This window comes from Canis lupus, chromosome 12, assembly GCF_048164855.1.
Source record: "Canis lupus baileyi chromosome 12, mCanLup2.hap1, whole genome shotgun sequence".
Lineage (NCBI taxonomy): Eukaryota > Metazoa > Chordata > Mammalia > Carnivora > Canidae > Canis > Canis lupus.
This window is the reverse complement of record NC_132849.1, coordinates 21,402,921-21,423,245: the sequence shown is the minus strand read 5'-3', so window position 1 is coordinate 21,423,245 and position 20,325 is coordinate 21,402,921. Positions and strand designations below refer to the sequence as shown.

Sequence of the window (20,325 nt, the reverse complement as noted above, 5' to 3'; positions counted from 1 at the left end):
ATGTTTCTTAGACAGCTGACAGTCAACCAAAATCTGCTTCTTGGTACACAGTGGCACCACCTCCTAGGGCTTTGCATTTCAAAAGGAAGAAGCAGACCACAGTAGTATTGATGATGCAGTTGCCCATTCCCCTTCCAAAAGGGCACATTTTTATTCTGCTGGTTTCTTCGGCTACCTCAGTGTAATTAATCAGGTGCGATTATTGATGAAGCCTTGAGATTGGTCATACAGGGATAAAATGGGGTCTTCATGCCAATATCACATTATGTGTAGTAATTTCCAAGCTTTGGCATATCCTTCTTGTTTTCCTTCTCTCTCCCCATCAACCTTATTAATATTCACTCAGTCATCCACAGATGTCCAATTTTCTTTCACAGAATTATTAAAAGAAAGAAGGAAGAAAGAGGCTTTGTTCCCATACTTTATTAACTAAAGCAGGGGTGGGGTGGGCAGAACCTGGTTCAAATAACTGGTTGTATTTTCATTGTGGACAGAGACAATAATCTCTCATCATTTTTCACTCTTCTGGAATGTACTGCAGAACAATTACAGCAAGTTGGTAAATTCTGCTGACAGATGAGATGACAAGATTGCAAGCGCTTTTCATCATTAGTTTTTTAAAAGGAGAGAGAAAAGTAAAATGAAAAACCTCACTCAACAGAAAAAAAGGAAAATATGACAGTGCCTATAGTACTGTGTCCAAACATTTCAATGATCTGTGTGTTTAGCGGATGAGTCAATGACAAACACAACCTGGTAGCATAAGGTTAATTATGATGAGCTTTCATTCAAGTGACTAGGGCTCAGAAACCAAAACAAAGTTTAATAATGAAGAAAGAAATAATATCATAGACGTGGACCCAGGGAAACTGAATGTTTTTGGCCTAACTCTGCCACTCATAAACCATGTGTCTTTGGCAAGTCACTTACAGTTTTTCTGTGTCTCTTTCTCCTCAATCATAAAATGGAGATAATTCCTATTTGCATTGTCTGCCTCACAGGATTCTAGGGTAAATATATATATGAAAATGCTTTGTAAATGATAAAAATGAACTCAAGTAATAAGTGATAGTGATGCTTATTATGTTTAATATATACCTAATAACAACTGCAATAATCATAATAATAGAAATAATTTTCATCAGCCACTATGGGCCAGGCATTCAGCTAAAGAATTTAATCCTTATAACAACCTAATGAAATGAATCTTATACCTGAGGCACCTGAGTGGCTCAGTCAGTTAAGTATCTGACTCTTAATTTCAGCTCAGGTCATGATCTCAGAGTTGTGGACTCAAGCCCCATAGCAGGTTCCACACAGCCTGCTTAATATTCTCTCTCTCCCTCTGCCCTTCTCTTCCAAAAAAAAAAAAAAATGCCAATTTTATAGTTGTATAAACAAGTTCAGATTTGTTCAGTCAGTTTTCCAGGGTATTACACCTGCACATTGAAGGGGCTCCAGAGCCCATGCTTTCAACCATCACAAGTAACACCAGGCAAATGGATGAGCTTAAAATATTTTCTTGTGTCTTAATCATTCAGTAAACCCATCCAAGCAACCCATATAAATAGTTCTGTGCATGTGCAGTTTGCTAATTGAATGTAAATGTGTCTACTTCTCATGCTGTTATTTTTGAATTATTCATTTTAACAAGTAGCAGTGTTATATTTTGGTTGGTCAAGGACCTCCATACATTAAAGGAGACCTGGAAAAATAGTGAAGATCTGCAAATGGGCCCAGAGATAATAATATTTGTTATCATTAGGTAGTGTTTATTGAGTAAAAAAGAATCAACAAATGTATAATTCACTGGATTGGAAGCTGGAAACTGAGGGTCAAGCCTCAATTTTGCCTTTCTGTGCTCCCTGGGAAGGCTTCTTATAACCATCAAAAACCACTTTGGGGTCTACAGTTGGTCTCCTAGGTCTATTATCTAACTATTAGATTGCAAAAGTGGATTTTATTTGTAAAATGGCATGATTAAAGTATTTGGCCTAAAATCTCCCCCACCCCTCTAGGAAATTAACTTGTGCCTATTACAGAGGCTCAAGAAAAGCATGTGCTTGTTCAGGGTCACTCCACACATCAGTTATAGTACAGAATCAATCTACCTGCTTCTGGCTCCCAATCAAATGCTTAATCTTCTCTACAACAGCTTCTGGAGTAAAGAAAAATGAGAAAAGACTGCAGGTTTTAGAGTTGTTTTACCAAGACACATGAAAAATATATTAAGGGCCATTTAAAAGAAATGCTCAAATTTATATGAGAGTTCCATTGGGAACAGAAATATGAGGACATGGGAAAGCACCAGGATAGTTTGGGTGACACCAGAAGAAGGATTCCCCAAACAAAATACTGGAATTACATTTTCCTAAAATCAATATAGAACAAAATCCTCTCACAGGCAAGAATGATTGGCCATTGGCATCTCTATCGTGGATTATTCTGGAAGCTTCCAGATTGATCTCCTTGCTACTGTTTTTTTCTCCATATATTCTACTCTCTCCAGGAGAGTCAGGCTGGTAATCCCTGAAGAGCTAAGTAGCTTGGAACACGTCAATGGCTCACATCGGATTCAGCAGGGTCTTTAGGCTTCCTTTCCCTCTGCTGGGAGCACAATTTTTCCTAATATTTTTATGGTTTGTTTCCTCCTCCTTCTCCAAGTCTATTCTCCAGTGCTACCTAATCAGTGACCATCCTTCATAAAACTCATACCCACCTCGTGTTCTATCCCTGTATACTGCCTTGGTTTTCTCCATGGCACAGTCCAGCATGTTCTATATTTTTGCTTATTATACTCTCTGTCTCCCACCAGAAGAATATAAATTTTCTGAAAACAGAGACTTCTGTTTTGTTCACCTCTCCATTCAGAGTCCATCCAACAGTGTGACGCTTCTAATAAGCATTCAACAAATAATAAATAAATGACCAAGATCGAATTACCAAATTTTTCTGAAAAATTATATGAAATTATTTCTAATGACTTGAGTTAGGAAATCAAAACTAGGACTCTTATGGGACCATGTTAATTAACTGGATAATAGCAATCTGCAAAAGGAAAATCAGTTTTGTCACAAAAGCCTTTCCAGTTCTTCATTTCTAGCTCTGATGAGTAACTCCAATCCCTTCAGTTTTAATAATATTGTTCATTTATTTAACAAATTCTATTTCATTAATTGATTGTAATAAGAAACTTCATCCTAGCAGCATGAGAAAAGAAAAATATTTCTCAAGAACCTACTCAATGCCAGGTCTAGGCTAGTGCTCTATAGCCAAGGCAATATTTATCCTTATTTGCAGATAAGGAAACTGAAGTAGAGACAGGAAAACAAGCATGCCTGCCAATGACCAAAAAACACTTAGGTTGTAGGTTCCCAAACTCTACTGCTTCAAGTATTCTCTCTGCCTCAGTAATTTTTTCAAGATGCCTCTTAACTAAAAACAACAACAAAAACAAAACAAAACAAAAACAAAAACAAAACAAAACAAAAAAACAGCCACAAACCAAACAGATGTGTTAAGTAGTAAGATCACAAAAATGGATTAAGTTGATTAGACTTAACATCTTAGTGCCTGGTACACATTGCATGACTTCTCAAATCTTGGAATACAACCAAGCATTCATTGAACCTTCTTTTTCTCACAACAACCACCCAAAACCCAGCTTCACAAATATAATATATTATTAAAAGGAATATACCAACCTAATGTTTAAACTGTGAGCTAATTTTGGCTATTATTTCACATAATATCTGAGAGACATCTGTGTGTTTCCCTTGAAATTTTAAACATCTTACAATGCTCCAAGAGCCCTTTTAGGCAGTTTGGGATTTATCAAGTTAAACTTTAGACTTTTGGGCAGTGCCAGTGGCCCAGTGGTTTAGCATCACCTTCAGTCCAGGGCCTGATCCTGGAGACCCGGGACTGAGTCCCACGTCGGGCTCCCTGCATGGAGCCTGCTTCTCCCTCTGCCTGTGTCTCTGCCTCTCTCTGTTTCTCTCTCTGTCTCTCATGAATAAAAAAAAAAAAAAAAAAAAAAACTTTAGACTTTTATCAGGCCCTACTGTTTCCCTGACCTTCTTTCAAAAGTATCATGTGCAACCAAATTAACTGTTATGATAATAACGATTTAACAATTTTGGTGCCTACACACCAAATCAATGCCTGTATCGTTTTTCACAGACATATATAGCGTGGAAAAAAACTTGAGTCACCTAACCTTGTGTTCCCAGCTGAGGTCCAACAGCTGGGACCTATACCATGCAATGTGTACAGAAGCTTCATCTTCTTTTTGTTTCAGGTCTTATACTGTAAATAAGTATCCTTTTTGCATTCATTTAGTGGCACATATTTTTGCATCTTGGTGCCTTTTGTTGGTGACTTCTCTGCTTACAACAGCTTCCAAGTACAGTGCTGAAATGTTGTTTAGTGCCCTAAGTGTAAGAAAGTTGTGATGTCCTTTACAGAGAAACTGCATGTGTTAGATAAACTTCTTTTAGGAATAAATTATATAGTCAGATTGGCTGTGAGTTCAATGTTAATGAATCAATAGTATATATTAAAGTGTCTTTAAACAAAAACATGCATAAAACACAGTTGTATATTGATCAGTGGATGAAAACATAACCAGAGGCTCACAAGAACCTAATGATGTTCCCTCAGGAAGAGTGTTTCAGCATTCTGTAACTCAGTATTCACAGCAATGTCATAGGATAGAACTACTGCAAAAATGAGAATCAACTGTATGGTTGTGTGCCAGGTTTGTCTATTAATTTTTTGAATTACTATGCTGGGGTAGTTATGAAATTCCTTTGTAACTGATAGATCACAAAAGACAATTCTCAGCAAGAAGCAAACAATACTTTCACATCTGAGGGGCAGAGTAGACCTGTTCCAAGGGAGAAGTGGGCTCCTGAAAGGGGAGATTGGGATACAGGAAGGACAAGTTTTGTCTACTTCAGAGGGTTGTCTGGAGTGCCTGGATATCAACACCACATTAAATATGTATTGATCACTGTGAGGCAAGGTAATGGAAAACTTAACCCTTCAGGGTTTGTTCTGCATTTATTTTTTTGAGGAAAAATATTTCTTATTTTTACAAAGTATAATCAATACTTTGGGAGGGAAGGAGGCATGGCTAGGTTTGCTGGGAAATAAATAACTCTGCTTGTCTCACTGTCTGTCTTTCGAACTTAGCGCAGTCTATTAAGTAGATTTAATCATTATACTCAAAAAGCAAACCAAGAAATTAAGTATAATATAAAGCCATGTGGGTGCTGAATGGAGAACTTTAAAAATCACAATTTGTACATATTGTACATTTGTCTCTTAAGTTTTAAGTGGTGTGAAATCTATCTGATCAAATCACTTGAAATGTCAAGATGTAGGAATGACACTTCATGTAACAAAGATATGGCATTTCATCTAAAATTATGTTTTTTTACAGCTCATGAATGAATAAATGAGTGATGGCTAGAAACTTCCTCAGCCTCCCAGATGAATGATTGTCACAAAAATGTGAAGGCTAACAAAGCAGAAAAATGGCAAAAGAGGGAATATGTCTTAAGGATTATAGTGGGATTTAGTGTCAAATGCTTTGAAAACATAACTCTCATGGTCTATTACCGTATTTCATAAGTTAGTAGATAATGGATAAAAATGATCTAATTTGTTACAGGTTTAAAAGCCTGACTACCTTTTTTTTTTCTTTCTTCTCCAATTCTCATCGTTTTTCTGTCAACTTCCTATCTTCCCAAGTATGTTTCCAACACACACACACACACACACACACACACACACACACTTAACCACTGTGCCAGACACTGCACCACAGGGAAAGGAAAATAAAAACAGAATTTGCTTTCTAAAATTTCAGTCTAAAGAAGGTAATAGAAAAAAAAAATAAAGAAGGTAATAGACATAAATGGGAATGATGTAATAAATACTATCACAAGCAGAAACAGTTATACATAGTTAAAAGAGGTCAATATTTTTGCTGGAGAAAATTTGAAGAAGGTTTCAGCCAACTCTTACGAGATGGTAAGAGTCTGACAGATCCAAAATGGGCAAGTTAGAACAGGAAATACATCTGATAGTCTCCAAATTCCAAATTTGAACTTCAAAGAGTTAAGTATAATGAGAATTGTCTGACATAACTTATGCAGTGATCTGAACACTTTGAACTGATCATGAAATTATTATGACAGACATATTTATTTTTTTAAGACAGACATATTTAATGTGAAAACAATCAAGCTGAATTTGAAGACAAAATCCTGATACTTTTTGTGCTTTCAAGTAAAGGAATTTGGTAATATTGAAATATTCCCTGGAGGGAAGCATGGATATCAAACAAAGAAGGAAGGGAGACTCTTCCTGGTGATACTCTATTCCACCAACTCGGATCACCATAGAAGCATCATGTTGCACTCTGGATACCACAGTTGAAGAGGATCATTCATGGATTTAATGACCTCAAAGATACAAAGATTTGTAGGAGAATTAATGGCATAGATGAAATACTCAAAGGACTAGGTTTATATTGTCCAGAAAGAAAAATATACCACAGATATCATTTGGTTATTATTGTTTTGCAGTATTTGAGGGTACATTGGTTTAGATGTTCAATGATCACCCTGAGAGAAAGTGTTTCAGAATGCAGTCAGCAGATACCTCATGGTTTTATTGAGCAGCCTCAAAGACACTGTGAAGGATCAATGTGGGGATACACTCCAGTGCTATCTCATCCAATATGGTAGACATGAGCTACAATGTACTACTGAGAACTTTAAATGTAGCTAATGCCACATTTGTCAAAAATGATAACATTTTGGATACATTTGATTAAGTTAAATATATTAAAATTAATTTCACCTGTTTCCTTTTCTTTTTCCAATGTGTCCACTAAAAAATTTACAACTACAATCACGGCTTACATTATATTGCTAGAAGACAACATGTTCTCATGTTCTTATGATTGGCACTGCAGAAGCCCCATCTCTGCTTCAGTCATAAATAATAGCCACAAATGTATTTGTATCATCAATTATGCTTTTGAATATTTAAGTTTACTTTAAGAAAGAGTTCTATGGGTAAAAAAATTATTTGAAAACCATGCCAAATTGTTGGTAAGGTAAGGAGGAAAAAAATCTCATCTTACAATGAAATGTTATGTGGTTAAATGGAACGAGGTGAGCTATGTGTCTTAATAATATAAATAAATGAAGATATATTATGGGTGAACAAAGCAAGCTGCAAATGATACTTATGTTGAATTATAACCTACTGTCTTACATGTACTATTCTAGTCTACATCTCTATATAATTACTTGGGCAATCCTTTAGAAGACTCACCGCTAAGACTGAAATTGGAAAGATAGTAGGGTGAGTGAAGGGAGGGTTGCTGCAAAGTTATATAGCTTTATTTATATGTTACAAAGATATGTAACTATGTATCACATCATCATTATTATTATTGATACTGCTAAGCTGCGTAACCTTCCTTTCTTACCACCCCATGGCTTTTCTGATCCTGATAGGAAAATAATGTTACCCAAAGGAGCACATGGATAATAGCAGGGGGCACTTGAAAGTTAGTATCAAATTTAGAGAACAATGCATGCAAGAAATAAGCAGGGAATCACTCTTCAGGTTATTCAGTGTGAATGTAGGCTTGTTGGGATCACTAGTCCCCCTTGTCTGGCTAAATGAGGAACCAAACAGCTTAACAAGTTAAACTAAGTAATTAAAAAACAAAAGTAAATTCTTTGGGGTCCATACCAGAAGCTCTATCAGCTCCAAACTATAGAGGCCTTACATACCCTGATCATCAGCACAGCTTTTCTGATGTCTCGAACACCATCATATACCAGGCGAGAGGCATCAATGAACTCATTCTCTTCAAATGGTTGAGGGACATTGGCACTCAGGGCTTCAATGGCAACCTCTACTTGCTCGGCAAAGCGTGGCATCACTGCATTAAACAAAGTGAGAAACAATGGATTAGGTGATCTTTCTCTCATGCTCCCTGTTCCAGCCCTTGGGGAAGGTGGCACACTCCAAGTATTCCAGTAGTTCAGTGGAACTGTGTGTCTACCTGTCCAGTTTGGGGTGGACTCAATTCAGTGGTCTTCTACCACTTACCTTCAGCAGAGGAAGCACGCCATTACTCCATGAATGGTGAGGATATGTAACAGCAAAGTTTTGAAACCTGTTCAGGATTGTGTGGCATAGTGTATATACATACATATTTCGTGTTATTCTAACCTGAGTTGAATTTCACTTCTGCTGATTACTAGCTGTGAAACTTTGGCCAAGTTTTCTTAACTCCTTCTAAACCTGCTTCTTTGTCTATAAAATATAAGATCCTATCTTAAGTTTCAATGAGATAATACATACATATTTATTGGATGGTATTTGGCCCTCAAAAAGCCTTGATAAATATTTAATTAATATCATATGCTAAAGTCATAGGTAATGAGTAATAGATCTTAACCTATATGACTTCATAGTAACCTGTGAATGAAGTAATCCAGTGTATTCCACTTTTGTCAAGACAGGACTTGAGATTGGAGGAAGGAGGATGGCAGTAGAGGAAGGCTCATAGAAGGACCATAAAAGAGGGGAAAGGGAATCCCAGGGAACTCTAGCACAAAGCCTAGGGTTAGAGACCATTGGGATCATAACTGAATTCAGTTTTATTTCATTTTACCAGGACCATTTTGATGTGAAAAAAGATGCATTTATAAACTCCTAAAATGTTAAGCACCTCTTTCTTTAAAACAAGATACCTACATACATAATGGAGGTTTGTGGAAAGTAAATTCAGTGGAATGTCTGGAACACTTCCACTGGCTACTTAAAAAATGCTGCTGATTCACGGATTCTCAAAAATTATAATTCAATTTTCTCAGATTTTATCTTGTAACAATCAATTTATATGGCGAATGAAAGCCAAAAGCACAATTCATTTTATTTACAAGGACAATAAAATAGAAACATCATTCATCTATTTTCCATTTCTGAACTTTCATGCCTGATTCATCTTTATACTCATTTTCATCCTCTGTGGATACTTTAACATCTATTTTAATCCCTAGTGTGAGAAACTCTGCTAAATTGCTTTACTTTCTAGGGTCAAAGTATTCAGGATAAAACCTTTCTAGAAAAATGTACTTCTACTAGGAAAAGTCAAACGTTAAAAAGTATACTTAAAAAAAAAGAGGAGAGTTACAGGAAAACAGAGTAGCCATTCTTTCAATAGAAATGATCAAAACCAAAGCATGCATGGGGTGAATTTACTTCTGTGAGTGAATGACTATGATTGGTTCTCTATATCATTTGAATTTTTCATTTGTGCCTTTGAAATGCTTTACATAAAGGGAATTTGATGGACATTGAGTTGTACTGCTGGAAAAATCAAATAAAAATGTACTTCTAAATACCACATTAAAAGCCACTTCAGCTTTCCATTGGTATTGGGAATAAGCTGTTTTACATGACTAAATAATATAGATCATTGAAATTGACCTCCCTAGACATGAAAATACTGTTACATGTATTTGGCATTTTCCCTTGAGTACCCTTCTTAAAACCAATTACAAATTCCCTTCCCTTCCTAAAGTGAAGATTCTGAATATTAATTTCATTCTATTTGATGTCTAAGCTGCCATCATGACCATCAACAATTTTACATATTTACATGGTATCATCAGTAGCAGCGAGCTGCCTGATGTTTTGTCCCTATTGATTTACTGATAATTGGTACTCCTCCGTGTAAACAAAATAACTATGCCTACAAATGAATAAGACAAAAACTAAAAAAATAGACCATGGAGCAGAACAGGTATTCACAAAACACTAAACCCCATGTTATTAATACATGACACTTTACTTCACTAATAATTGAAAAACTTATAGTGTAAACAGTGGGAGATCATTTCATACCTCTAGGAATGGGCAAACAAATGAAAGTGTAATAACACCCATGTTACAGAGCATGTGGAAAAAAGGGAACCCTCCTAATGTAGATAGGAGTCAAGTGGGCACACATCATTCCGACAAACACCTGGACAAAATCAAATGAAATAAAGCCTTCCAGTCCCAACCAGTAAGCTGAGACATTTTCTAGGTCACCTTCTTGTTTTAAAATTTTATTTATTTATTCACGAGACACGCAGAGAGAGGCGGGAACAAAGGCAGAGGGAGAAGCAGGCTCCCTGTGAGGAGCTTGATGCGGAACTCGATTCCAGGACCCTGGGATCATGACCTGAGCCAAAGGCAGACACTCAACCACAAAGCCACCCAGGTGCCCCTCTAGGGTATCTTCTAAAGAGTTACTGATGAGGAGGGATGTATACACTGGAGTCACAGGAACATCTTTTTGTCCCTATGGTTATAGTTGTTTCTTAAGAGGTTGAATATTCCAAGAATTGATAAGAGTTATATTAAACCTAGGGATAAAAGTGACAGCTTTAATCCCTTCCAACTGGCACTATCTCAGGGCTGTAGACTCCACTAAGTGGGACACTGGGGAGACACGGTAAGCTGTTCACTCCAAGATCATGGGCAGTACATCGAAATGGAACCAAATGGACTTTGGGATGTAAGTCAGGAGACAGCCAACATAGTCAGGTGAGTAAGCTCCTAAAGTCAAAATGCTGACTGGGAAAATGAAACTGAAAAGAGATATTATTTGTGAGAAATTGAAAAATTCACAAAAGAATACTGTGCATAATTTAAACATAAATAAACTTTATTACACATGCTCTGAGAGGATGTATACCACCTTAAGTATAGGAAATGTCTTTGAGGGGAATGGAGGGTCATGAGATCAAGTAGAGGTGGCTTGAAATATCTTAATTCTTAGGAAAATAATAATATGAATCTGATATTGTAAAATGTTAATATTTGTGACACCTCAGGGTAGAAGCAGGGTCTTAGTTCTATAACTTTGAATCTTTTTTCTTTTACTTTGAATCTTCTTATGATTCAAATATTTTTAAAAGATCAACATATTATGCTCAAGGCTGTACTTTTTATAGAATAAGGCTCTGAAAAAATAAAGTTCTAGCTCATGGACCAGAATGCAATAGAAACCACTTTGATCAACAGTATTATGTGAGGAAGTCCCTCAGATATTGTGACTGATCAAATGCCTACTATTCGACTTTAATTAATAACTGTCCATTGCAGAACAGAGTTTGGTAGGGATGCCTGGGGGACTTGGTTGAACATCCAGCTCTTGACTTCGGCTCAGGTCATGATCTCAGGGTTGTGAGATGAAGCCCTGCTTCATGTTCCGGCTCAGTGGGAAGTCTTTCTCTCCCTCTTCCTCCTCCCCTCACCACCCCCCCGCCCCAAAATCAATCAATCAATCATTCTTTTTTTTCTTTTTTTTTTTTTTTTTAAGTTGAGTTAGGTAATAGCTACCCACTAGACCCTGGGCTCTTGGGCACACACCTCTATTTCCATACAGGTCTTTGATGGAGTATAAAAGGGCGATCAGTGTTGTTGTGGGGCTTTGTTCTGTTTATGCAACATTGCCCTGAAGAAGAGCTGAGGAGGAGGAAAATGTAGGAGGTGTCATGCTATCTTTCTCCACCAGCTTCTTGGTCTGATTCTGTGCCCAAGGGAGAGAGAGGAAAGCTAAAATCTACTCTAAAAAGGGACCACTTTTATAAGGGATGCTCTGGGGCCCAAAACATGCCCAGAACTGCTATAAAACCCCAAGATTGGAGAAAGGTATTCCGTTTGCTCCAACATGGAGTACAGAATCTCTCTAGGGGAATTGAGGACGTGGCAACACTGCTGTGGATATAGCATTGTCAAAAGAAGTAGAAAAAACAATGTTCTTTAGTAAAAAGATTGGAACAGAACATAACATCAACCTCCTATGTAAGGGGGAAAAATGATAGGAGAAGAGGTACAGAATCCTTACGTAGAAATGGGGTCTCAGAGTTCAATTTATCCTTAATATTCCAATGATCTTATTATATTCCTCAACCTGGTAAAACCCACAACTTGAACTAATTAAATTTTATCTTATTTACTTTAACTGACAAGACATTCATTTCTCATACCTCAAGTCAGTGGTTTTTCTAGGTCTGACCCTTAAGAAAATCTTTCTCCATGCTCTGTTCTTAAACACATTCAATACTTATTTATATAGGTCTTGGTCAACTGCTACCACTCTTTAACCAATATACCTTTGCTCTCCATGCTGCTGTTCTCTTTGCTGTTTTAGTTTTATCTTGTTTTGTTTTTTAAAGCGATAAGACAGAAAAATAAAAGTTCATAGAAAAATGATCCAACTTGACAGGACCTAAGATGTTAAACTATGAATTCTTCTAATGCCTCTGGTAAGGTCTTAAAAAAATCAATATCCCAAAAGTAATTCTGAGATAGAAAAAGTCTGAAACCACTTCAAGTATGATGCTGCTTCTACTTCCCACTAATTAGGATGAAACAGAGTATTGCCTTTCTGATTCACACATTATATATTAACAGGGTTTTGATATGGGATTATAAAAATAGAAATTTCTTTCTAGTTTCTAAATTACATTCAAAAATGTAGATACCACTTTACTGCTATTTATCAGAAATACTGAATTGCTCTTAATGGCTCATATCCTGAAAGTGTGATCAAAGTTGGAAATAAGCTTATAAGTTCTTGCTATACTTTTGCATGCAGAGTGCACACTAGGCCACAGAATGATGACATTCCAAGAGTAATGAAATCACAGTTCAGCATGCATATAAAAATCAAGGTCACCTGATTCTAGTGTCTATTGAGATCCTAAAACAAAGGTGAGAAAGATCTAGACTGAATCCTCCAGAGAGACATTGGAGGTGACGTTTCAGAGCACAGGGTGAATCAGGAAATGAACAAGAAGTTGTACAATAGATGCAAATAGGACTGCTGACAACCATAAGAGCAAAATACAAGGTTAACTAGAGGTAATGGAAATATACAGCCAACTAACTCCACTGCCCTTGAGTAAACATCTAAAAAGTCCACAACTAACTTTAAACACTCTGATGATTCCTTTTAATATAGAGGGACTCTAAAATCTTTACAAGATACAAACATCAGACATCTGCCTATGGTTTCTTATCTGTGTCTTTCCACCTATTCCTACATATATTTAAATGTTTCAATTAGACCGATTTAATGTATTCAAAGATGATATGGAAACATGCCATGTCACATCAACATGCCCATGATGAATTTATTCTCATACTAAAATATTTCTCTCGGGCACCTGGGTGGCTCAGATGGTTGAACATCTGCCTTTGGCTCCGGTCATGATCCTGGGGTCCTGGGATGGAGTCCCACATCAGGTTCCCTGCGGGGAACCTATGTCTCCCTCTGCCTATGTCTCTGCCTCTTTGTCTCTCTCATGAATAAATAAATAGAATCTTAATAAAATAAAATAAATCTCTTTTTCTTTGGCCCAGGCAAATTCCTCTTCAATCTCTGGTATCTTATTTAGAATTAACTGCCATTGTTAAACGTCCTTAATTGACAAAATTGTCTGTTCTCTATCATTTTCTAGCCTCCTAGTCACGTATGAACCATTATAGTACTTAGTATAATGTATTAAATTGTTTGACACATCTGTAAGTCAACTGTTTTATATTAGGAATCACTTTTAGAAAGAGACCAGCTCGTTCTTCTTCTTTGCGTCTTAGGCCCATATCATGCTTCTGGCACAGCTAATCTATCCAAGTGGGAAAAGGATGAGAAGTGAAAGAATAGAATGTAAAGAACAACTCACTATTCAGTATTTCAGAGACCAAAAAAGCAGTATCACATATCACATACTAAGCCTCTTTCTACCCATCATTTCCTATTAGTTCAGTAATTTTATTAAATCATTTCATGAGTCATTAACCAAGTTATTAACGGGCATCTAGGTTTGATCTTTAGGGTCCTTTCAGAAACCTGAGCTCAGAATCTTTCAGGACTGCTTGAGTAGGAACATCACCACCAAGGAAGGAGAGGATTCATTAGTGTATCCTTGAGTAATTCACCAGAGCCAAATTAGGAAATCTGCATGCATATGGATCACTCAATTGTGGTGTGGTTAGCCAACACAATCTTGTGAGTATTCCTTGCCCAATCTTGTATTCTTTGCCCAAACTTCATTGTCAAGGGAAGAGAAGAGAAAGTCAACAAGGGCCCTTTGCTCTAGAGAAAAGCCAGTCTAATACATGTAAATATAAAGTAAAAAGAATGAGAACACTTGAAAAAATCTAGAGAGAAAATAAAACATCCAAAGTGGGTTGGAATTTTGGCCAACTCCAATGGAGGAATACATGATATCCCCCCACTGTCCTGCCAATAACAAATAGTTACTATGCCTCCATTTTAACAGTTGGAGTCAGAGAATTAAAAATTATCAGAATAACTGGGGTCAGAAGATATTATTTTGGAGAGACTTTCTGGCAGCAAGATCAGTATCCCCCTATAGCAGGAAAGTACTGTTTCAAGTGCTTTCTATATATTAGGCATCCTTTCCCCAAAATGGTTTTTATCAAACACTGCTAAGAGATTTTATTCAAGTGGCCCCCAATTAGATGTTCAGTAATAGGAGAAGAGAGTATATAGGGGAGTAGATCTAAACCACTGGGGGCCTAAATTTGCCTAAATGAAAGAGTGACTGGCATTTAAAAGGCCCTGGGTGTATCTTGACAGTTCAGCACATCTGTGAAGTATAATTATTTAGTGAGGAGACCATCAGAGTCTGAAGCTCCAAGTCATACTCAGTGGAGAAGAAAAGTCCAATGCAAACTGAAGCTGTGACGACACTTTTGTAGCTTTGGCACCACTCAAAAATAACTAAGGACAAACCAATGAAGCCAGCCACCATTTTATACTGGTTCGGTAGCTTTAGTAAAGAATATCATGGTAATTAATTAAGTTATTAGAGGGCATTCTAAGTTCTCCCCCCCACACACACACACAGGGATCTTTCAAAATTCTGAACTTAGAATCTTTTTTTGACCTGCTTGATAATCAAATGTATCCATACATCTACCTCATGAATAATGGCTGTTTCATTTCTCTAAGTATTTACAGAAGCATATACTCCTATTAGACATAGATGCTTTCCTTCAAGATACATGAATGACCAGAATTTTGTTCAAGCACTTGGATAGGGTTTCCTGAGTTATCTAGACCTTTCACTTTTTTTAGGGAAAAAAAAAAAGATTTAGTTAGTTAGTTAGTTAGTTAGTTATGGGGGGGTGGGAGAGGGAGAGGGAGGGAGGAAGGGGGAGAGGGAGGGGGGATTAATGTTTGAGTATCAGAACCTAAGTCAAATAAAATTCTTCCTAGTGAGGAAATTTTTTGCTAGTGAGGTATTTTTTTTCTTTCTCTTTGACATGCACATTGTTATCTTTGAATTATACACTAGCTTCAGGTTCTGTACAGCTTCTCAGATCTGTCCTCTGCTCCAAATCTCTTCTCCAATCACCTTGAGCCAATCTTGGCCTTCCTTTCTCCAGTATGTAGCTCCACTGTTCTCCTGCCACTCCCACTCCTGGTCATATACTGCATAGCTCTATGTTGATTCAGTGGAACTTTTGTTTTCTAGAAGCCATTATATAAGCAAATAGGTACACTATGCCAGAAGTTAGATATGTCCCTATGAAGTTCATGTTGTGGGATTTGTCTACATGTCTAATTATGTTAGTCATCAACCATATTGTCCATCCCTGCTTTATGCATTTGCAATTACGTATGTGACAGCTTCTGAGATGGGCCCCAATGATCCCTCTTTTCCTGGTATTCATGCCACTGTGTGATCCTCTCACTTTGGACATGGGCTGAGACTAGTGACTTGCTCCTAACCAATAAAATATAGCAAGGAGGATGGGATGTCATTTCTGAGAGTAGGTTACAAGAAGATGCTGGCTTCCTATTTTGCTTGCCTTTTCTTACTCTCTCACTTGATCACTCTGATGATATACAGTTGATCTATGGAAAAGTCTTTAGGACAGGTAACAGGGAGGGGCCTCTGGTCAACAGTGAATAAGGTATTGAGGCCCCAAGTCCAACAACAAATGAGGAACTGAGGCTTTCCAACAACACATGAGTGAGTTTAGAGGTAGCTTTTTTGCCAATTGATCCTTAAGAAGATTGCATCCTTCTGAGAGATCTGGAGGCAATGGTACACAGCTAAATAGTACCTGGCCTGGTTCACAGAAACTATGAGATACCAAATGTTTATAATGTTAATCCATTAAGCCTTGGTATACTTTGTTACATAGCAATAGGTACCTAAACAAATGTGCTATGCCAGAAGTGGAAATATCAGTAAAAATAGTTAGCAGGACATACTAAAATTTCTGTTCAATTGTAACAACTATGTTTGGTCTAGGTTTCTTTTTTTTTTTTTTTTTTTTTTATTTATTTTTTTATTGGTGTTCAATTTACTAACATACAGAATAACCCCCAGTGCCCTGGTCTAGGTTTCTATTATATTTATTGGGTCCAAGAAGATGTGCAAATGAATCTTGAAATTTGATTTTTTTTTTTTTTACAAGTTAGCCAATTTGAACCTCAGTTTATTCAAGTGTAAAAGAGGGATGATAGCTTCCCTTTAGGTTTTATAAAAGATTTAAAAATAATACACTCAACAAATTTTGTATATAGTTTTTTATATAAACCTAGGCAGTACTTATCTACTGGGAATACAGTGACAAAACAAGTATGATCTTGCCTTCAAGACACAGAAAAGAGTGGAATATATGCAAGATACCATCATAACTAGCATATAAGATTCACATTCATAAAATAGCTCTTATACTTATCATCTTCACATGAGTCTCTGTATCTACTAATCCATATACCTGTTTCCTTGTTTATGAGGAGGCAAAAATCATCCAGCTTTTGGATAGAGGCACAACTACATGACTCATCACCAAAAAGTGGGCTTTCTGAGAGCAAAATAAACTGAAAATAATACTCAAATTAGTGCTAAACTCTCTAATTGGGAAGTTCATACAACTTATCTTGAAAACTTAGTTTCCCTGATTCAGTGCCCTTCTCTCTCCTTGGCAGGACAACATCATCTTTTGGATGGTTTTATATTCTTAATAGTGAATTTCCTAATAAAATCTGCCCTCAGGACAAGATTTGATATACTCATTCCTAGAATTTTCCATTTTATCTTGATTGCCAAGAAGGCCAGTGTTAAACATTGTATCTATTATGACCTCATCAGATCTCTGAGGAAAGGGGAGCTTTAAAAGTTATGAGATTTAAATCATAAAGCTCATAACTGGAAAAAAAATCAAAATTCATTTCTCTCCCTCATTTTCTCCCCAAAAAACCCTCCAACTTAATCTAATATTCTTGTGAAAGTATTTCCCTCCTATATCAAACTTATGTTAGTTGATTAATTGAATTTAGAGTGAAGTATCCTTTTAAAACCTTTTGAAATGTGGTAGAAGGAATAGTACAAAAAATGTTTAAATACTCTTTAAATTTAAATTTTATCTTGTCCAGACCAGCGATACACTTACCATGATTTATCCTGATGACTCCTAATTAGGTTAGAAGATGTTGAACACTAGAAAGTGGGAGTAAAGAGGAAGCCCAGTTTAAGCTGCTTCTTATTCCCTGGTGACTATTTGTCAGCTGTTTCTACTTTCCAGACAACCCTCAGCATCATTCCAGCTAGTCCTAATTCTTCCATCCTATGTGTATTTTTCCCCCCATCCTGTGTGTATTCTTGGACTTTCTTTCGTCAGAGTCAGTCATCTGTTCCCTCTGTGGGAGTTCCTGAAGGCTGCCATTTTCATAAATTCATGTTTAGAAAATGATAATGTACATTTCAAACATCAAAATCAAATTCAAGCTCCAGAAGGCCATACATAACCCATGAGCTGAATTGTTTGATGAAAGATGAAAAAGAACTGCCTAGAAGAAGAGGGGAAAAAAACTCTAAATTTCATTCATGATAACTACCCTAAGAGAATCAGGGAGCATCCATCTGCTCTTGTCTAGACACAAGTTCCTTTCCCTTGGGAAAGAAATGCTTGCTTGGACAGTTCTTATATTTTAAGATAAGTGTTTCAAAAATAATCACAAATGGTTTATAAGTTAAAAGGAAAGAATGGCACATTTAATTCTGAAACTTAAGGAATGAATAAAGAATTGAACACGGTGCTTTATGGAGTTTATAGTGTCTGTGAAGACCAAACTTGGTAACTACAATTCAATTTGGCATTAGTGAGAGTTAAAGGATTAAGATGTTATAAAATGACTGCTAAGATTCTGACCTTGATCATTAAGCATATAATTTTTTAAAAGGATATAACCTCTCAAATAAGATGGTATACCGTGTTAGTTAGATTTTTCATTTATGTTAAACATTTTGGAGCTTCAATTATAATCAGCCTGGAAGATTACAGGTGGTCTTAGTTCTCAAGGGGTTAACGTTTAATTAGGAAGCAATACATACATGCATTTATCTAGACAGAAAGGCAGACAGGCAGATAGTGACATTAAGAGACAAATGGGCAAACGGAGCTTTCAACACAGCGGAGAATGTGGTAGGTGCCTTATAACACAGATAATGGGAGGAGTGAGAGTACAGAGAAGTGGGATTGCCTGGTGTGGCTAGGGAGGAATTCACTGACAAGGAGGAATCCAGCTAGTGCTGGGGAACAGGTAAAATACAGAAAGGCAAACCAGGTGAGGAGATTAATTTTGGAGGTGACAAGAATAAACAGAACTTGACTTTTTATGTCCTTCTGTTATGCCAGGTCTTCCAGCCACAAGCAAAGTTTCCCATTTTTCCAAATCAAACTGTTTCTGGGCTATTCAAATGACATATCACATGTCAGCAATTCTTCTCTAGGATTCAAATAACTATTACTGATGTGGCAGAGAATCTGGGTGAAGGGAACACCCCACTGCCTCAGTTGTACAAAATTAATATATCCTGGCCACCAATTCCTAAGGACACCAATACTAGCCCTGCTACATAGAATTCACAGGCCCTCCTGCCACGGATGCCCCAGATGCCTGTCAAGTGACAAAGAAGTACCATGGTGTTTGCAGTCCCTAGGATTCTAAACCCATTATGTGACTCACACAGAATTAAATGAAGATCCTTCCTTTTGGTTTTACTTTGACAAACAGGCACTAGAAAAGTGCTATTTGTTCCACTATGTTGCTCCAAACTTATGGCCCATGAATTGTGTTATCATTGGCCTTTCTATATCCACTTCATCCCATTTCCACTTCCACGTTAGAGGTTTATTATTAGCCTAAAAATGCATCTTTTACTTTCTCAAGTTGTATCATCTCCTATGGCCCTTCAGCACCCCATGTTAAGAGAGCTGGACATGTCTGAATTCTAGCAGAACGCATTATTTATGAACAGACCATTGCGGGGTAGATACTTTCAATGTTTTTGCTTGGCCAGGGTTTTCTGAGCTAAAATGACCAGTAACCTGGTTGAAAGCATGACTCAATAGCAGTCCAAAAATAGTGAAAGAACCGGAAGAGAGATTTACATGTTTATCTCTGCAGAAATGTGTGTTTACCTTTTAAAGGGGAATAAAATCAGGAAATAGTCATTTATATCCCAAAGGGTTGTAACAGGTAGGGGACCTTTCCTGGAGGGAGTTTATTAACATTAAAGAGCAAAGGTTTCTCTCCTCCTCTCAGGAGGGGAAGGAGACTGTGAACACCAATTCCTAGATGAGCTCCCAGATGCATAATTGTGTGGTTCCTCTCCTGTAGCATTGACCTCCTTTGCATGTGTGGAATTCACCTTCCCTCATTGCATTGCCTTCAGACAGAGAATGAGGCATGGGAAACTGGTGCCGTAAGTAGTAAGTTTGTCCTCTGAGCCAGAAACTTTGCATTTGCTTCAGGATAAAGTACAGATATTAAAGCACATCAGCCAGATATCTAGAGAATCTAGGTTTCGGTAATACAGAAAAGGCACTGAGACAAACTATAAATTACCTATTGAAGGACTGTTAAGTAGATGTAATTAACTTCTCATTTCTCCTGTACTTCTGATTTCTCAAAACCATGAATACCACACCCACCAAACAAGTAAGATATTTCCTGCATATTTTAATCATTTTGACCTTTCCAAGAGAAATAAGATACTTTATGCCAACAGTCAGGGTTATATTAAAATGTATTTAAAAGATGTGTAGGGTGAACAATCTTGGTCATTACAGCTTCTGTTGAAATTCATTACTTTCATAATCTAATTTCAAAGTCAGTCATGGAGAAGTGACCTAGGCTGTAATGGCCTTTCTTGTCCATAATATCTAACATTTTGTCTTCTT

The 20,325-nt window shown here is 36.9% G+C and overlaps 1 protein-coding gene across 9 annotated transcripts in view; it reads right to left on the bottom strand.

The window, feature by feature from the left end:
- Nucleotides 1-20,325, bottom strand: part of CTNNA2 (catenin alpha 2) — a 1,079,777-nt gene that overhangs the window by 80,728 nt on the left and 978,724 nt on the right. For all 9 annotated transcript variants that reach the window (XM_072769992.1, XM_072769991.1, XM_072769993.1 and 6 more), the window contains one exon: nucleotides 7,821-7,972. In XM_072769992.1, coding sequence (XP_072626093.1) covers nucleotides 7,821-7,972 — 152 coding nt within the window. The remainder of the gene's footprint in view (nucleotides 1-7,820; nucleotides 7,973-20,325) is intronic.